This window comes from Clarias gariepinus, chromosome 7 (genome assembly GCF_024256425.1).
Source record: "Clarias gariepinus isolate MV-2021 ecotype Netherlands chromosome 7, CGAR_prim_01v2, whole genome shotgun sequence".
In the NCBI taxonomy this organism is placed as follows: domain Eukaryota; kingdom Metazoa; phylum Chordata; class Actinopteri; order Siluriformes; family Clariidae; genus Clarias; species Clarias gariepinus.
The window spans coordinates 37532799-37547312 of NC_071106.1; the positions used below are offsets into that span (position 1 = coordinate 37532799).

At 38.8% G+C, this 14514-nt stretch overlaps 1 protein-coding gene across 1 annotated transcript; it reads right to left on the reverse strand.

The window, feature by feature from the left end:
- Positions 1–608: 608 nt before the first annotated feature.
- On the reverse strand, positions 609–12765 carry atmin (ATM interactor). Its single transcript, XM_053499727.1, has 4 exons — positions 12506–12765; positions 4676–4801; positions 4374–4573; positions 609–4283 (listed from the first exon to the last, which is right to left on the reverse strand). Exons 1-4 carry the CDS (start codon positions 12746–12748, stop codon positions 2552–2554), a joined length of 2301 nt encoding a protein of 766 aa, XP_053355702.1. The 5' UTR covers positions 12749–12765; the 3' UTR covers positions 609–2551.
- Positions 12766–14514: the final 1749 nt, after the last annotated feature.

Sequence of the window (14514 nt, forward strand, 5' to 3'; positions counted from 1 at the left end):
AAAAAAAATTTTTTGACCGGTGATCAGAAACAGATTTGTATGGCGCTATTTAGTCATAAGTCATAGTGCATAGTGTGCCCGCATCCACTCAACCCGCGCGCTCACTGTCGAGTTGAGTTGAGACTTTGGAGGTGTTTGAGGCGGTAAAACATCAGTTTCCTTATGATCCTCCAGGTGGCGCACTCTGAATTATTCACACATTTTCATCACCTGTGGTAGGAATGAATTATTTGTTGAGTGTTTAAAAATAATAATTCTGGCAGATGAGAGAGATATGTGCTGCTTAGTAACAATTTAGCTTTTTTGTTTAAATTAAGTTGAAGTCAGTTTGTATTGTTTAAATGGTGTGCTTGGTTTTTAAGCGAGAAAACTAATGTTATAAGGAACTAATTAAACTTTAAAGTTTACTAATTAAATTTAAAGGTTTAAAATAGTAACAAAATCTGGGGGAAATTGTAATATTGAATTGTAATTCTTATAGAATCGAATCAGCACTTGGGTATCGTGATATCGTATTAGAAGGTGAGTGGTGATTGCCGTGGTGATTCCCATCCCAGTTAATTACACAGTCAGACCATGATAATGGTTTTTTTTTTTTTGGACAGCATTTTATTTTCGAGCAACCGCTGCAGCCTAGCCTAAACAACAAAAACACACACACAAAAAAAAAACACAGGGTTCATTCATTATCATCATGTACATCAAATCCTAAAGAATGCACATGTTCAGCTTGAGACACATTTTAATCTATGAACAACAACAAAATCCAACAACTAGAGAGATGAAAGAAAAAAAAGAAAGAAAAAAAAAAGTTACTGAACCCATGACTTGTTCTTGGCACAAACAGGACTGCATGCACGCTCTTGTGAAAAAGCGAGAGTTTATGCTGACAATTTCAAGTAATCTACGGCGGTATGCTTTTGCTCGCATATATGTGTGTGTGTGTGTGTGTGTGTGTGTGTGTGTGTAGCGCTCGGAAGCGAATCTCTGCCTTGGCTGAGCGACGAAATGAAAAGAAAACCTTTTGGTTACGACGCGACACAGTGTCACTTACATTCTATTGCAGAAAACAGTTACGTTCATAAATAAATGCCTCACTAGCAGGCATAGCGTTACGTTGCGCTATAAATACTGAAATACATTGTGCACCATATGGAGTGTCCAGAAAGGGAAAATTTAAAGAACAGAAAAAAGAGGAAAAAAAAAACTCTTTAAAATAAATCAGCGATGTTTACTGTAGCTTTACATTGAACGGGTTTGTATTTACAACTTAAATTAAGGCACCGAAGAACAAAAGCTGATCACGTGACGTGATGTAGTGTTAACGTGACGAAAGGTCTACATTTTGAGAAATGCTCCATGCTTCCTGAACTCGTCATAATATTTCGTTAAAGGTTCCGTCTTCCTGTAAACAGCAGCAATTTGCATGTTAAATCACTCACAGTACAAAATGCAAATCATTGTAATAATAATAATACTAATAATAAAGCCTAAATATGTCAAAGGTCACCCATATCATTTGCGACTAGCATGAGTTAAATAATTAATAAGTAACGTTAATAAAAAAAAAATAAATTAAAAACCTGCCGTAACCCTTATGAGCGATACGATACAGCCTGACCAAAAATATCCACCTGGATCGAAATAAAAAATTAAATAACAGTTACAATTTTTCTGTTTAACGATTAAACACTAACATAACAAAAGCAACAAAAGAAACAATGCCTTTATATAAATATATATAAAACACAACGCAAAACTATCATTACAGTGCAGCCAAACAAGAAAATTTCACAAGAAATCAGATTTTTAGATGAACGCACATAACTTTTGACTTTTGCCACACTGTAAATTTATGACTACATAGTAGCACTATCATCATCATCACCGAAAATTATATATTCAGTTCAACAACAAAAAAAAAATACTTTTCTGAAAGAACTGCAAAAAGTACTAAACAGAATGTGCAAAATAAAGGATAAACATATTAAGCAGCAGCCAAATGAAAACGATAAAGTGCATCTACAAGCCCTATTCAGACTGGGTTAGTTTCTCTGTAGTAACATCTCCACCTGCATCCGTTAAAGCATGATGGAGGAGTTTCTCAAAGTCGTTTTTTGAAATTGAACTGGTCTATGAAATTGGTTGATTTGGGTCCTCGTGGTCACATGATCCCGTTCAGTGCGTCAAGTTCCACGAGAGTCCAAAAGCCGATGGGTCCGATGGTCCCCCTGTGCTAAATTCGACGAGGTCTGTTGGGGCAAACCGGTGCAAATCCAAATAAAGGAATTAATTCAGATCGATGTGTAAAAATAAAACCCAACCAAACTGGGCTGCTGAAAGCTCTTTTAGCTTTGAGACTGTGTGCAGTGGAATGACTTACGAAGCTGAAGTAAGCTCAACTGTCACAAGCGCCTTGCAAACCGAGCCCTTTATGGTGATGAGGGTTTGAGAGAACTCAAAGAATCTGCTGGCCCGAGTCATCGGCCTCTGGGCTTTGACTTCACGATGTTGCCCACGTCACACCCGTTACAGACGGCGGCGAGATGGCTCAGCCGATGGCTTTGTCCGAGTTTTGAAACAAAGACAGGAAATCTTCACAAGTTTGTGTTTCCACCGAACTGAAATGAGACTCCACGTTCCAAGCCAGATCTGCCAACAGGAAGTCGTCCATGACTGTCTGCGTCTCGTTGCTGGTTAGAAAAAGGTGGCCCAGGCTGGAGGAGCTGGAGACTGTCTGGGTTTCGGTGCTGCTAAGTCTGATCTGCCCATCATTGGGACAAGACAATGGAGGAGAAGAAGAAGGAGGAGGACCCCTGGTGTCTGTCTGTGTCTCAGTGTCTGAGGACTCGGTGCTCATGTTGAAGCTGGAGTGTCTTAGGATGCTGCCGAAGGAGACGTGACTACTGGGGTCGAGTAGAAAGTTAAGATCCGTTTGAGTCTGTGTGTCAAACATCTCCAGCTCCAGGTCGCTCGTTTGGACCCTGGTGCCGACATCGCTGCTGGCGCCGTCCCCAAGGCCATCGAGCAAAAGGAAGTCGGTTTGCGTCTCAATGTCGAGGAGTGCCAGGGGCGTTTCCGAGGTCAAGCCTCCCAAGGCACTCTCGTCTGTCTGAGTCTGAATGTGAGTCGCGTTGAGAAAGTCCTCAAAGTCAAAGTCGATGCCCGTGTGCTGCTCTTGCACCGCACCCAGGCCGGATCCACAGCCTTGAGCGCCACTAGCTGCCATGCTGTAAGAAAGGATGTTCTCCAGATCACTGAAAAGATTCATCGTCTGCGTCTGATTGTCAGCTACCGTGTTTTGGTGTAAAATATCCCTCTGAGCTCCGAAGCACAAGGACGATGCCGTTTTGTCTTCGAAAAATCCTGATTCAGTGCCGATGGGGTCGGGATCTTTGGTGCCAAAAGGTCCACCGTGTTCTGTGGTCTGTGTGGAGACGCTAAGCATATCGGAACTGAAGAGATTTGCACACATTATAGCTTGGTCCATTTGGGTCTTGTTTACGGGGACTGCGAGGGAACGACTTGTCTGAGTTTCCCTCGTTGTGTTACCAGAAGGGAAAGGGATCTGACTGAAAGTTTCAGTTTGTGCCCCAATGGAGGAAGTAGCTTTGGACCTCAAGGGGAACGTCTGAGTTTGCACACTGACCGGTAGCTGGATCTGCGCGCTCACGCTAATGTCAGTTTGAGTACCAGAGGAAACCGAGGCCTCACCTGTGGAACCAGTATTGCCTCCCTTACTCAGGAATGAGATATCTGTCTGAATGTTGGTTGAGGTGCTTTTATTTTTTGATCCCAAATCGTTAACTGCTTCACTGACTGAGTCCAGGCTTTCTAGGTTGACCTGGATCCCCGTACTGATGGCATCCAGATTTGATTTAGAAACGGGCATGGGTTCTTTCAAATTTTTAGTGTTTAACGGAGGTACCACTGCCCCAAGCGACTGAGGCATGAGCTGCAAGCTGCTTACGGACCCTTGTGCGTCCACGGTCAATACAACGGACCTCAAACCGCCGCTCTCTGTTGGTGGGAGGAGGACAGGAAAGTGTGCCAGCTGCATCACAGAAACATTAACCAAAGCCATCTTAGGCATGGGCAGAAGAAGCTTCTGGAGATTTTTTGAGCGGACGGGGTTGTTTTGGGGTAAATCTGGAGTGTGAGACGCTCCTTCAGCAGGAATGGCTCCCTCTGTGACATCCGTTTCAAAGGTTTGTCCGTTAGGCTCAAGTTTTGTTGAGCTGCGAGATAATTTCTCCATTTTTCTTTTCTTGACAGGCGGATACCTAAGAAAAAAAGGAAACGTTTAGATGACTAATACTCTACGCTACTTCAGAAGCTGATTCAAGATTATGGGATAAGATAAATGGGAATACCTATGCTCCTTGGGAACCTCGTGACCAGTTCTGTAAATGTGTGACAACAGGGATGTTCGACTCGCGTAGGGACAACCGCATGTACAACTGTACGTCCTTCCACAATCCTCAGCGTGTCTTTTCAAGTCCCATTCCGTGCTGTATCCGTTGCTGCACTTGACGCATTTGTGCTTCTTCTCTGCGTGCATTTTCATGAAATGCTAACGGACATTAAAACAAAAGTACCCAAGGTTCAGCATCATGGTCAAACCCGATAACGTTATGTGCATGCAGGTGACAAGAACAATAATTTCTTTACTTACTTGCTTAACCAGGGCAAACTGGGAAAACGGCCTGTTGGGTCCCCTCGGACATCCGTCTATCGGACAACAGTAGAGCTTCTGTGAACCCTTTAAATCCTTCCTTATCGTAGGGTTGACGATACCCTCCTAACAAACAGCAAAAATGATGAAACAGCTAAAGATGGTGCTAGTTACTGATTCACATTTACATCATTTGAAGTTTTTCCTTTATTGCATGGACATCCAATTATTCAACCGAGACCAATAAATGTCATGATGGTATTTGCAAAGATATTCATCGGGGATGGTGTTAAAAAACGAGCATCGCATACTGTGACTAAACCATGTTACAAACCCCAACACTGCCTGCAATGGAAACTGGAGCATGTCTTATGTAACCAAGACTGAAGTTTTGAAAAGAGCTTATAAAATAAATCAATGCAGGAGTTTAGAGCAGAGGACATCTTGTGCAGGTTGAAGGTTTTAATTGGTCTATAGACAGGACTGTAGCAGAAGAGTTTCTCTGACTAAACCAGATGAACAAAATAAATATAAATGCCACACCAGGGATGGACAAATCTAAAGAGCACTGCTTCAAGTAGAGATTTTTCTTCCTTTCTTAATTGACTGATTCATTGATTGACTGAAACAAGGTCCACATGTGGGTTCAAAAATGAAAAAAGAGAAACATTTACTTCTGGAGTTTTGCAAAGGACTTCTGAGGTTTCAACATACAGTACTTTGTAACTAAAGAAAAAGATTTCCAATCCCAACCCGCCACCTGTCGCACTATACACAGAACTTGCATTGTTATTGTTATTATTGTTAATATTTAATATTATGGACTCTTACATGTTAGTCTTTTTCTTATATCTGTTAGAAACAATCTAGCCAGATAACGTTTCCTTCCTCTCAAATTCAATATTTTATGGTTGATATGAAATGAAAGGCTTGTACAACCGCTGATGACCCAAAAATTTAAAATAGAGTTTTTAAATAAAAGAATATAATAATGTACATGTACAAATAGTAAAATAAAAAAGAATTTAATTCTGTATGAAACGTGTATTGTCTAAGTGATCTAAAGCAAATCCTCATACTCATTCTGAGACACTTTACTCAGCCATGTCAATTTGATGTCACATTGAATGTTAAGCTCGGTGAACAGGAGTCCGATGGCAATGACAATGGCGTGCACATGTGTGCAGTGATGTGAAAAAGTATTTGTTCCTTCCTGATTTGGAGCACATTTGTTACACTTAAATGATTGGGCTCAAACTGATTTTTAATATGACACAAAGATAACCCGAGTAAACAGCCTTTTATGTGTGAAAAAACACCACGTCTTATGAATGTAATTGTTCATTACCGACTTTTGTCAAGAGGGGAAACGCAGTCATACGTTCCTCGGAAAACTGAACTTAACTAGCTAACTAGGTTGCCAGGCAACCAATCTAAGTAAAGGCTTGCAAATGAATTACCACCGATGGGCCAGACCAGAGATTTGCGAGTGTGTCTCAAGCATTCAGGGCTGTGAGAACTTGGATCAGCCACTTGGCTGTCTATTTGTCTCTAAGGAATGCAGAGAGAGAGAGAGAGAGAGAAAAGGCTAAAGTTCTGTTTTGTCATTGTTCTCCTCAGCAGGCGGAAGAACGTGGACGGAGGACCAAAACACTGAGATCATTTATATGCAGAAGTACATAGATTGGAAAAAACTGCAACACTAATCAGTTGAAAGTAGGCTGCTAAGAGAAAGCTGCAATAGTAAACACGCTCACTAAACACCAGTCTCTGGGTCTGCACAGGTTTCAGGTCGGTGAGGGTTCCTGTTAGAGATGCATTGCCTGATAACAAAGTGACTAAATCTAAAAAGTTTATTGTGCACTAGATGTGCCTGCGTGGAATTTAACTGCACGAAAAAAATGTAGAGCGCCATCTGTTGAATTTTAAGAGGAACTGACTTTTTTCAAGATTGATTTTTTTAAGATAAGGGCGTACACCTGTGAAAATCCCATTAAAATTTATTCAGGAGTTTTTATGTGATGCGTGCACAAACAGACAAAAACCATGTTGATTACTCATGCATTACTGCTCACCACGGCTACAAAGAGTGGTTAATCGAGTTACCGCAGGCTTCCCGTGGGTTTGGACCCGTCTGGCGGTTATCAACCACGAGGTCTGGATGCTTTTCTGCTTACCACGGACACAAAGAGCGGTTAGTCGAGTTACCGCCGCCTTCCCGTCAGATCAGACCTGTCTGGCCGTTTTCAACCACGAGTCTGGATGTTTTTCCAAACCGGTTGTTTCAGGATGCAATTGGTCACAATACTCACGGTTTAAGAGATGAGTAGAATTTTTTTTTCCTGTATATTACTTATCGAACGTGATGGGCTGACCATCTTCCTTCGAACAGAAGTGATAACAAAAACAACAACTTATGACCATGTCTATAAATAAATGTTGTTGTTGGTCTTTCGGCTGCTTCCGGCAAGGGGTCGCCACAGCGGAATACCCAGTCCGCACTACAACTTGGCACAGGTTTTACGCCGGATGCCCTTCATGACGCAACCCTCCCATTTTATCCGGGCTTGCGATCCGCACTGCACCCAGTGGCTGGGGTTTGGGCACTGGCTGGGAATCGAACCCGGGCCTTCCGCATAGTTGGCAAAACACCTAACACTGAGCCACCAGCGCCCCTAATGTCTAGTAATTAATTAATTAATTAATTAAATAAAACCAGTTATTTAGCTGGGTTGCCAGAATGGGTGGTTTTCCGGGGAAACCTTATGTCACTTTTCGATGGACAAAAAGTGTCTTGGACAGAAGGTAAATATTAGTGAAACACAAAATTAATTTACAGTATGAACTAACATAATAATACTTTGACTTTTCAGCTCTGCCTTGGCAGGATTTTGTCAAGGTGATCTGGCAACCCTGAACAGACTGGATGTGAGTAAGAGATTAAGTAAAAATATATATATATTTGTGCAAAATAAATTTACGCTTATAGCATTTGACATTCGCCCTCATCCAGAGCGACTTACGAGGGTCCAACTGGTGGCACATTGATGACGGTTTGAACCCAGGACCTTCCGATCAGTAGTCCAACACCTTAACCACTGAGCCTTCCCAGAAATGGAAAAATAAATATTTATAAATAAAAACAAAGCACAGTTTTGGCTCTGGAATGAGGCCCAAAACTAGCAATAAAATGTATTTCGTATTATAAATGGTGAAACTTTGCAATTAATCCGCACGTCACATGCAGGCCAAACCGCGATAAGAGATCCATTCGGGACTTGGATCAGCTCCGGTGGCCCCACCAGTCGTCCCATTTGCTTCCATCTGCACATCGAAACATGTTCCACATGCTCCAAGCCTGCGAAGTCTAATAAATGGAGCCATGAAAGTGTTTGTAACAACTTTAACTCTGGACTAAAATCAAGGCGGAATAACCTGAAATCGTCACAAAAGCACATAAAATCCTGCTTCCATTTCCAACAACCTTTCTTTGTGAGACGGGGTCATTTGCAGTGACGAAAACAAACTTGAAATTATGGAGCAGACTGGACATGAGGAGGACACTTCAGCTGTCACTCTCCCTTTACATCTCTTCACACTGTTTTGTGAAAAACTTTTCAGACTGTTTTCTAAAAAACGTTTTCCCCTGTTCTGAAGTGTGAGGAATGTCAACTATCGCGACACAAGATCGACTGGTTGCAAAACTGCGCCAGTGTAAATCTCTCTCCCTTATTCTCTATATCTGATTAGACACTTTCCCAAAGAGCTGACTCATATGATGTGTGAATGCTGAAGCTGCCAACTTTAGATGCAACTTTTAATCAAAAGGTTCAGTGTGAAATACAAGGGTTTATTGATATAAATCAGAAGGTGTTGATCAACTTTCACAAACCTCAGGTTTATTATTTAATAAATAAATGTGCTTGTTCTGGATACATAACTGTTTTTCTGTAATATGATTTTATTAACAGAATGAGGGAAACAACTCGCGTGCACAAATTATTATAATTATTTTTTTTTTTTTTACAAATTTGCAGTTTCACAAATGCAAAACACAATTCACAGATGTACAACTGTGTACAAAATTTTTGAATGTTTAAAATTTCGAGTGTATCATGAACTGTGAATGTGAAAATCGTCTTTCGTGTGTAAATATCTCTGAATTTGTGTGCGTGTATTTTTGCAACGTGGGTCATTCGTAGTCTTTAGCCAATCAGATGCGACCTCACTATTCGACAAATCACAGCCCTCCAGGAGCGCTGCACTCAACTCAGCTTTGCACACCTTTTGCGTAATCTGGGTTAATTACAATGGAAATTAAGTTTTACCCACTCAAACGAAGAACAGAATGCACGTGTAAGTTATTACTTTATTTCATAATGTTTCATTAATGAACTTTGCCAAAAATAACACAGCTAACCACTTTATTATCTTTATAAACACTTTACCCTCATTACCCTCATGTTTGTCACAGTTTTTCATTTTCAAATTAAATAGCATTGTGACCACTATTGTGGTGAAGTGATCATTCATTATGACTTTGGTAGGTCTGTTTCAACTTACAGTTGCATGTTGCACTTTATGTAGCAACTACTGTATGTTGAAACAATGTGGTTTGAACAAGATATGCAGCATGATTCAAAACATTTATTTTAAACAGTATAACTTACTGTCTGTACATTGAAATACATCTTTTCTGTTTAATAATTTGGGAATCTCTCCAGCAGTATATTCTTCAATGACTCCATGATGGTTTGGTTAATGTCTTGAAGGAATGTTCACTGAACATTGACTACCTGCTGTTTCATTTGACTACCTGCTGTATCATTTCATCCAGGGCATCAATAACCACCAGCTCCTGTCTGACAGGAGCTGGTGGTTATTGGTGCCCTGGATGAAATAATACATATCCCAGATGATGTCATGACAGCCCTGTCATATCTAAGCAACCTCATACAGTGTCAGTGAATTAGACACATATAAATATAAAACAGACTACAGTAAAATGCTGTAATCTGACAAGTTTTGCCAGCTGCTACGTAATGCTAGTGTTATTTTATTTGATCAATTAACTCTTGTCACCTGTTGAAACAGTCGTTAATAATTATTGATAACTCACTCTAAGGTGCATGAATTGATAAGTTGAGAGCCATGATTTTAGATTCTTTACAATAAACAATTCTCCCACAAGACTTAAGGCTTTACTTATTGCGTTACTGGATAAATCAACATTTTTAACTAATCTCTTGAATGAATGAATGAATGAATTACATTTTAACAACCACTTGTTGCCATATTCCTCCTGATATAATTGACACGACCTTTATTTGAAGCTAAAGTCACTTTCAAAACGTTTCAAATTTTCAAAAACTCTACTATGATGTAGACATTAGTGTTTATATTAGAAATACAAACTTTTATTCCAGTGCCTCTGATAGTTTAAATTATTGTAAGGAAATCATATTATAAGAATGAATGGAGAGACTGTTTGTCAGGCTGTTTAATAATACAACGGTGATGGCACCAAAGCTAATTTGAACGTGATCATATTTGACATTGTTATTTAGAAATTAGATCATATGACTGTTTTAATTGAAATCGACATTAAAACAAAAAATGCTGAAATCATGCAGCTTTAATCCATTATGTTATACACATTTGAGCTGTTAATGAAATAAAAGCAAATCTGGTGGCATTCAGATATATCAGAATACCCTGTGACCCATAAAAATACATCTATTCTCCAAATTAAAAACTGTAACTGTGATCTCTTAAATGACAAACATGTAATAAGGGTGAGATGTTTAAAAAGATAAAGTGGCTAGCTGTGTTATTTTTGGCGGTCTAAAGAAACATTATGAAATAAAGTAATAACTTACACATGCATCCTGTTTTTGGTTTGGTGAGTAAAAATACACACACAAATCCAGGGATGTTGTAAAGATAAAATAAGTGAAATGATGGAGCTGAAGTCATTCGACAAGGAACAACTGTGACACGATCAGAGTATGACATCACAGTATGCATCACCTCACAGTCACTAATGGAGCAAAAATACAGACTTAACATACAAGCACCATCTGTGACAGAGAATCGCCACTTCACAGTCTCTACTATGATGTAACAGTATAGGGTCTGTGTACAAAAACCTGTGTGTGAGGGACTGCAGCCAGTAACATCTGAGACAGGGAAGTTTATCGGCTGCTGGTCCTCTCAGGGACACTGATGGTATGATTATTCTGTTTTTTAATTATACGAAGGACGGATTATCACTTGAATCTGAGTTACCTGATATTTGATTTAATTAGTTAGTGCTCATTACAAGAGAAAAGCAGTAATATGTTATGCAATGACTGTTGTTTAAGTGTTTGCATGTTTTCACAAAAAATTAATATGATGTTATGTATTACATGTTTCCTAAATGGTTTATGGAATAGTATGTGTTAAGCTTAATACTTTTTAAATTATTTTATTGCATTTGTTTACATTTTATTTAACTAACATATATTAGAAGTAGTTATTACTTAGTTCAATCCACTTTGAATCCACTTTGAGTTGATCCTTATGTACCCTGTAGATGGCTATGACTTTATTTTAGAGTTTGAAACAAAAGCTGATGTGCAATTTCCCAGATAACCTGACAGATATTCACACAGAAAAGACGATTTTCACATTCACAGTCCACTCGTGAATTTTTAACATTCCAAAATTTTGTACACATTTGTGCATCTGTGAATTGTGTTTAGCATTCATGAAACGTGTGTGTGTGTATATATATATATATATATAGTGCACGTAAGTTGTGTTTTTGTGAATATTTATTTTCCGTGCACATAAATTGGGTTTCACACATGAGATATCTGAGAATTACATGTGAATTAAGATACGCATCTGTGCATTGTGTCTGTCGTGTGAATTATTAATGAGACAATTTTGCTTCCATAGAACTGAACGCCAGCTAAGTTGCGCGTACGTCCGGGAGCTGTTCAAAATTTGTTTGCCTTAGTAGCAAGCAGAGCGATGTTGGTTTACAAATTTATTTTGTGAGGGTTTTTTTGCATTTTGTCTAAGATTAAGTGAAGATATAGCGCCACGGGTCCCAAGAATGTTATCAGGGACGGTAGCAAGAAGAAAACAGAGTCACTTTCAGTTTAGGGTTTTAAAGCAGCCAGTGCCAAAAGGAATCATAAATTAAGGTTAAGTGAGGTTTAATGTCTATTATATTTTACTTCATTTACATGTTTATAATGATTTAGATATGGTTATAGTGCTGGAAAGTGCCATTTTAATTCTGTTATAATACAATACATTTTTGCATATCAAAACACCTAAAAAGCAGCTCCCCTTTCTTCTTGCTAACATTCTTTGGACCCATAGTACTATGTCTTTACTAAATCTGGCACAATATGCAAAAACAATTTACGTTGAGTCACTTTGCTTGGCTTTCCACTGACGAAAACATGTTTTGAGCGGCTCCTGGACGTGCGCGGGACTCAGCCTGCTTTCGGTTCATTTGCTCGTATGCCGAGGCAAATTTCTTTTCTGTTTTCAGTTCGTATGCCGAGGTTCCGCTGTAATTGGTCGTGTAATTTTGTAAAAATGTGCGGATAAATCATTTATAATAATTAACATACTATGCAAATGAGTTTTGTGACGTCGTGTTGCGCCCTCGTGATCTTCCTGTGAAAGGTGTTGATGACAATGGGAGTGAGTGGGTCTGCGTGAGCCGGTTAAAGCTACCTCCCGGACATCTCAGTCTACACAAACGATTAATGAACACGACGCTTGAGCAGAAACAAGTTAAAGGCGTCAGTGAGAAAGTGAGAGTACCTTGACTCTGTGAGACTTGACGAGGTGCATGTTGAGCGCCGGGGTGTTCGGGAGGATTTTGCCGCATCCCTGCACCGTACACAGGATGTTGGTCCGCACTTTGGTCAGCTCCGTGACGGAAGGTTTAATGATCTCCCGGCCCTGTGCCTGAGCCAGCGGCGGTATCTCCTTCTGCTCGGCGCTGGTGGTGGTGGTGTTGGTGCTGCTGCATCCCGCCGACTCACCCGCTGCGGTGGCAGCCATGTTTGTGTCGTACGCAGCCCTCGCGCAGCTTCTCTCCCCTCCCAGCGTGATGACGCAATACATCGCATCGCGCGCGCCCCCCATCCTTTTTTTTTTTTTTTTAACAAGATTTATTCAGAGTATAAATTATAGGTGCATATATATTTTACGTCACAGTTTGTGAATAATCAATTTAAATATCTATCTAAACAATTTTGCATATAACCCCCTTCCAAAATAAATGCCTTAAAGTTGTGTAAAAATCGACTTTCCCGAACATTCTCGAAAGCTTCCGAAAAGCCTGCTTAGTCACGTGACCGTATTTAAAGCCGAAACACAGCTCACGCAGAGGTGATAAAGGTTCAATAATAATAATAATAACAATAAATATTACAAATACAATATAAAATAAAAATATAATAATAATAATCATAATAATAATAATAATAATAATAATAACCTCGAGCTGGGCGGAAATGTGACGCGTAAGCGACGTATGCTCACGTGCGCCTGTCGCGTAACAGAAAATCCCGCCCTAGTAGAACCACTTCCGCTACAAATAGTTCCAATTTTCTTGTGGGCAATCGGCCAAAAAAAATCTAAACAAAAATAATATTACACAGAAAAAAGGAAAAGGTACAAACAAAGTGACACCAGACTGAGTCAAATTTAAAATTAACTTAAGACATTAATTTGAAGTATACCGATAACGTGATTTTTACGCCCCGCATAACGTAATCCATAGACCTATATACTGTCACTATATACATCTATGAACGTAATCTATATTATGAGACACTTCCGGTTGCCGCAACTCAGGCAGATTCTCAAACAAACATGCCCCCTTTAAGTGTCTGCATGGTATTTATTAATTTAACACCGTGCCAAAACAAACAAACAATAACGATGACAACAACAGTTTATGTCTTATTTCATGCGTGGGCAAAAAAGGCGATAACTCTATTCATTTCAAACTCTTTATTACTTCCGGGTGCGCTTAGTAACTAACAAGGCTATTTATGGTTCCCTTAGCAACCGCTTTCATTTAATGTTTTATTTATTTTAGTGCGTCTGTGTGAGTGCAATTTTCAAGAGATTGCTGCGCTCTTAACCTGAAGTACCTCTGATAATAATTAATTTAATTTAATTAGGTTTGTTTATTTAAATGGCTAATGGCTATAACTAAATAGTTTACTTTGTTAGAAATTGTTGTAAAATATTGCAAAATGTAGAATATATATATATATATATTCTTATGTTAACCAGTTAAACCCCTGATGAAATACTTATTTTTTACTGCAAAAGTGCTTTGAATATGTTTTTATGGACTGAATAATTACTGTGAAATTATGTTACTTTATTATTTATTTTCTTTAATTATAAAATGTGTTTGCTTTTTAAGTATTAATTTTTAAATATTATAGATGTATGTAAAATAATAAATAAATTGGTTAATAAATTTTTATGGCTGGAAAATTTAAAGAAAATGCCTAGTTTGACATATATTTACTGTATTTATCTATTTATTCATTAGTTATTATTTAATGTAAAATTTCTCTGTGGAATATTACATGTGAATTTTATATTGTAAAAAGTGAAATATGAAAACAGTTTCAACTAGTTTTATCTAAGAAGATCAGATTTTTGGTAAACATTAAATTCTATAGATATCTTTATAAAAATACCTGCAGTTCACAGACCCTGTGTTTCTGCTATGTGCTTTTATAAAAATGGACACTGATTAAAAATAAACCAGTAAAAAAAACACTGATTTCATTATATAACAT

Coding starts and splice junctions, on each gene's coding strand:
- atmin (XM_053499727.1), bottom strand. CDS start 12,748: ATGGCTGCCACCGCAGCGGGTGAGTCGGCGGGATGCAGCAGCACCAAC. Junction 4,574..4,675: donor AGTTTGCCCTGGTTAAGCAA/GTAAGTAAAGAA, acceptor AATGTCCGTTAG/CATTTCATGAAAATGCACGC. Junction 4,284..4,373: donor GAGGTTCCCAAGGAGCATAG/GTATTCCCATTT, acceptor TTTTTTTCTTAG/GTATCCGCCTGTCAAGAAAA.